The 5361-nt window shown below is 51.9% G+C and overlaps 1 protein-coding gene across 1 annotated transcript; it reads right to left on the reverse strand.

The window, feature by feature from the left end:
• Positions 1–6: 6 nt before the first annotated feature.
• On the reverse strand, positions 7–2011 carry INA (internexin neuronal intermediate filament protein alpha). The gene is made up of 2 exons (XM_005416400.2): positions 1864–2011; positions 7–1302 (listed from the first exon to the last, which is right to left on the reverse strand). Exons 1-2 carry the CDS (start codon positions 1938–1940, stop codon positions 1029–1031), a joined length of 351 nt encoding a protein of 116 aa, XP_005416457.1. The 5' UTR covers positions 1941–2011; the 3' UTR covers positions 7–1028.
• Positions 2012–5361: the final 3350 nt, after the last annotated feature.

Below are 5361 nucleotides of genomic sequence, written 5' to 3' on the forward strand. Positions count from 1 at the left end.
CAGCACCGTGAGGGCAGCGAGGTCTGGTGCTGATTGCCCTCCCTGCCAGGGCACTGACACACAACACGCGGCGGCTCCGGCTCTTGCAAAAGCGATCGCTGGCAATTTAAGGCATTGAAGGAAACCTATGGTTGTTAAATCCTATATCAAATTTGGCACACCTTGGAACAGTTAGAGCGGAGACAAGGATGCTTTGCGGGCTGGTGTTCAGGAGTCCTGCAGCTTCCCAGTGCTGGCTGGGGCACGGTGCTAATCTAGGCACAGGGTTTTCATGTGAACACTGTGCAGCCTAACAAGGGCCCTCAGACCCTCATATCTGCGAGACAGTGATACCACACGAAGTGCTGCACCCCACAGCAGGGTGGTGCCTTCACCTCCAGTGTAGCAGTTCCCTGCCCTGTGCCTGCTGCTTATAAACCCCACGTGCCTGGCTTGACTAGTGCTGTCAGAAAACAAGATTTGTCAGTACAAAGAAAAAGTAACATTCCTTATAGTTCAAAACCTACGTGGCTGAGATCAGATGTCAGGTGCAGTTACAGTCCTGTATGGCTATTCCTGTGCTTCTAGGGTTAAAAGGGAATGGCTACAGTTTGAGGAGTGGGGAAGAGTTTAGCTGTACATGAATTTGGATAATTGATGAAACTAGTTACAGTAAACATGTTGTTTCCCTCTCCTCCCCGGAGAGCTGGCTCAGCAGCCTTCCCAGCTGGCTGCCCCTCGCCCACCGCAGGAGGAGAGAGGGAGCGTGTTACGAGTCCATGTGCCACCACCACAATGACCAACATGCATCTCTAGCTACCTGTCCTGTGTGCCCCCACCCCATTTAAAAGGGAGCAATGTGCCAAGCTCGGCCTCTGAGTGGCAGGACCCGCAAGGAAGCCATCCCTGGGTTGGTGTCCCCGGGGGGGTTTTTGTGTTTTTAAGGGAGGCTTCCTGCGAGCCCAGTGCGGCTTCGTGCCCAGAGGAGCAGTTTCAAGGCCGAGTGGAGACTGTTCCCCCTCAAATGCTTGTGAACAGGGTCCTGATGGTTACATCTTTGCATTGGCAAGGATTCCTCCATGCAGGTTTAACCTCCCTCTCTTCTTGACAGAGGTTATGGTCCCCTCAATCACCTCAGCCCTGCTGGATGATATTTTAGAGGTCACTTTAATAACCTCTCCTTGCTCCTCCTCTTTGAAGGACAGAGTAGAGGAACTAAAGCTCCTTGGCTGGAAGGAGTAAGTGGGGCTGGGGAGAGAACTGAGAGATGTAAGGCCGCCACTTCCCATGTTGAACAGGGTCTCCTCTCCCTCCAGCAGCTTCCTGCAAGCACATCACAGGGGAAGAGGTTAGTATGGGGATGTGAAACATCTGCAAAACTTGAGAGCAAGTTGTGCCCTGCAGACAAGTCCAAGCCATCACCACAGGTCACACTGCACCATGAAACTGATTCAAAATCATATTTTGGTCACCCATTTTTGGAAGACTTGCAATATGGGGTACATGAGAGCAACTTTCTCCCTTCTTTTGTCTCCAGAAACACCAGGAAAATAAATACCCAAAGCACAGCCTTTTGCATCTACTTTTAACTTTGCAAGAGAAACAAGTTTCCAACCCCAACTGTCCCCATTAAAAAATACTGCTTCTGGGATGGCTGAGGGAAGTGGTTCACAGCTGCTAGACTGAGGCAGGACAGGGAGCCATGGCTGCTCCCCAGGCAGAAGTATGGCAGATCCAGGTGGGGGAGATGAACAACATTCTTGTGGTGCTCCTGGAGTGTGGACCCAAGTATTTTCTGGGCCCTTGAAAGTACCCCAGCCTAGTGGGGGTCAGGGGGTTGAGTTTGGGAAGTGCCCAGGTAGAGCAGGAATAGAGCAGCCTTACCTGTAGGCAGCTATCTCGATATCAAGGGCCATCTTGACATTGAGCAGGTCTTGGTACTCCCTCAGGTGCCGAGCCATCTCATTTTTGGTGTTTCTCAGGTCATCCTCCAGCTGTCCAATGGTGTCCTGCAAAGGCAAGGGTGCTCAGGCCTGTGTTTTGGAACAGGGACTTCTCCCTCAATCCCACTCTGCTTTGCCCACTGTAGAGACAGGGAAGTTGCAATGGGCAGTTGATCCATGACAGCACATCCCACCAGGGGCTTGGGACCATGAAATCTCATGCTAGCAGGGATGAAGAAGCAGGCAGAGCACCAGGCCTGGATTGTGAGTGTGTGCAGTGGGGGAGGCTTTAGCCATTGATGGATTCATGTAGTTCCCATCTGCCGTGGGGTCTGTGAGATGGGCAAATAGTGCATGGTGGTGGGACCCCCAGCCCTGTGGGGGAAAGGCAAGCTGCTACAGAGGGAAATTTTGGGCTTAAACATCTTCAAAGTAGAGGCAGTAGCTTAACAAGACAAGTGAAAGCACCCTGCACTGCAGCAGCAGAGAAGAAAAGCTGCAGTCTGCATCTGCAGGGCTTCAGAAGGGTTGGGACATGCTTCCAGGAGGTGGAAGGAGAGTTGCTGCTGCAAGAGGTCCCCTCCAGGTGGGGAAGTCTATCACATTCCTGGGAAAATGCCTCAGAGCCTCAAAGTGGGGGATTCTGAATGCAGGGATTTGGGGAGATTATAGAGACAGGAGCTTGCCCTGCAAGAGCCAGGGTGCTCAGCTGGACAGCAATGTCCTTCTAGCATCCTTCCTGTCAGCTTTGCCCTGCCTTTTGTCCCTTATAACCAGCTCTACCTGTGATGTGGAGGACTCCAAGGCCAGAATTCCTGCTAACAAAGGAGACTAATCCTTTCTTCTATTTTTTTTTTTCAGAAAACAAGCAGTCTGTATTTTTCCCACATGCATCTAGGTATCTAAGTAGCAGCTTGAAAGCAGTGAAACCTGCTCCCATAAGGCTCTTCCCAATCAGGTTTCCTGCTGCCAGCGTCCCTCTGTGCCACCAGAGGAGCATGATTTGGAACAGGAATGAGTCAGCAGTTTGCACTTAAGCCACGATGTAGCCCTGCCTACAGAGCCCTGCAATGGCCACTGCCAACCTCCACTTTCCTGCATCCCCTCCCAGAGTCAGGACTTTGCAATTGCTTCCAGATCCTCTGTTCCAACAAACAATCTTTGTCCTGCCACATCATCCTCATATTGACCCCTTCCCAGTCCTATCATGTCCCCAGCTTCCTCTCCTGCCTAACCTCCCTTGTGGACAGTGCAGAGACAATGAAAGCAGGTGGGGCTGCCCAAGGAGCAGGGAGCTGTGCTGATCCTGCTGCAGTGGGCTCTGTTTGAGCAGAGCCCCTCAGAGCAGCAGTTCATCCTGAATGCAGTACAGAGCATGTCATGGCTGGATTAGCTGAGCACAACCAGCCTTGCAGGATGTGATTTAGGAACCATCCTTGTGGTCTCTGCTGTGACCTGTGCTGCCCTGACCATTTTCCACAGCAAAAGATCTGCAAGAAGCTGTACCTCTGAGGAGTTCATTGGGGCAGTTCATCGACTGAGAAGCTGCAGGACATGGCTGCTGCTGCTGTAGAGGTTAAAGCCTCTGCTCTGATGCAGACGATTGCTGCTGTACCCAGCCAGGGCAGGAGGGAATGACTTGAGGTGATCCCCACCCTGGACAGCTCCACTCTTGCTGCTTTGACTCTTTGTGCCTCCAGCCCTCTTTCCTCTGCCTGTAGTCCACATGAACAAAAAGCTCTTTCAAAACTGATTGTCCTTGTTCCTGATCTGCACCTCTCTTCCACAACCCAGCTCTGCCAGCTGGTAGAATAAATATCCCCTTCTCACAGCACTGCAAACCTGTCCCCTAACAAAAAGCTCTTGCATGTTGGTTCAGATTTGACTGGGCAGCCCATAATTATAAAGACATCTGCTTTAGCAGGATCATTTTAAAAGCTCAGACAATAGGAATATTCTCTTTTAAGACACTTTCAACCTTTTCCGCTGTTTGCAGCTAAGGAAAATACTTCGCTGATACACACACATTGCTCAATGGACTTTTAAGTATTGCTACACATAAAGTAGATCCTGAGGGTCATATAGAAAAGCACTGCCATGCTGTCACTAAAGCAATTTCAATTATGGTATTGTTTAATCTAGTTGGTTAATTTTTTCCCCCAATTGATAGGTTGCTCCCAGGACCCCTCTTTCACATGGCATCATTGCCTATTTCCACAAAAATTGTTGAAGACCACCTCAGCTATTCAGGAAGCTTGCAAGCAGCTTGGAACTAAGTCATGAATTCTAGACTGCCTGGCAAAATTTGGCCTTGGAAATGAAAGGCATTTCTTGGGCCCTCCACGTACTATTAAAGCAGTTGTTTCAGTATTTAGAAAGAAATGGCTTGATTTAGAAACCACAGATCATTTAACAGCCATATAATAGAACAATCTCATGATTCATTTTATTATAAATCATGAACATTTCCCTGTAGCAAGAAAATGTGGCAATACTGCAGTAATGGAATAAGAGCTATGGAGTACTCAGTGTCTGCCTCACATGAGTCTTTCCACAGACATAAAAAATGCTGGGATCTGTCTGCAAGCCCAGACTTAACCTTTGCAGAGCTCCAATTTCTGCAGTGCAGGCGCCAAGAGCTAGGCCACAGGGCAAAGGGCCAAGCCTGGGCAGACAGCTTCGAAGAATTGCCCACAACGATGTGTAGGCAATTTTGGACCTGATCTTTAAGGGACAGGGACGGATCGATGCCCCAAACAGCACTACCACGTGCAGGATGTCCCCTGTGGGAAGGGAGCATTGGAAGGGGTGTGCTGGCCTGCTTCCCCGAAATCTGCCCTATGGGGTTTTGCCTCTGGATAAAGGGTGAAAGCAGCAGGCAATGCCATGGGGGGGCAGGATCTGCGTGCAGGGCAGAGGCACAATGCTGGGTGGTGGGAAGGCTGCAGGGATGCCTGGTGATGTGCAGCACTGCAGGGGCACCGCCTGCATGGGTGGTGCTGCACAAGGCAAGAGGGGTGGGTGCCGTTCCGTGCCAGGGTTGTTTGTGTAGCACGGCACCGATTGGGACAGCGCAGGCGATGGTGCTGAGCAACGGCGGGGGGGGCCACGCATGGGGCGGGGGGGTTCCAGCGCTGCACAGAACTGCGGGAGGGGCTGCTGCAGGGGACAGAGTTGCTCTGCAGCACTTTGCAGGCCGCAGCGATGCTCAGCGCCGCACAGGACCAGGGGAGGGAGAGTGCGGGGACGCGGGTACCTGTGCGGCACCGCGCCGGATGTTTGCGTGGGATGAGATTCCCGGTGCTACACATTACAGGGGGTGGCTGCTGGGATGGAGGAGCTGACTGGTGCGGATGGCGCGGGAGGAGGATGCTCGGTGCCGCCCAGTGCCCGGCGCTGCCCGGTGCCAGGGGAGGGCACAGTGACGGTTCCCGGCGCT

The sequence above is a fragment of the Geospiza fortis genome, unplaced genomic scaffold, assembly GCF_000277835.1.
Source record: "Geospiza fortis unplaced genomic scaffold, GeoFor_1.0 scaffold130, whole genome shotgun sequence".
In the NCBI taxonomy this organism is placed as follows: Eukaryota; Metazoa; Chordata; class Aves; order Passeriformes; family Thraupidae; genus Geospiza; species Geospiza fortis.

Coding starts and splice junctions, on each gene's coding strand:
- INA (XM_005416400.2), bottom strand. CDS start 1,940: ATGGCTCGGCACCTGAGGGAGTACCAAGACCTGCTCAATGTCAAGATG. Junction 1,303..1,863: donor ATCGAGATAGCTGCCTACAG/GTAAGGCTGCTC, acceptor ATGTGCTTGCAG/GAAGCTGCTGGAGGGAGAGG.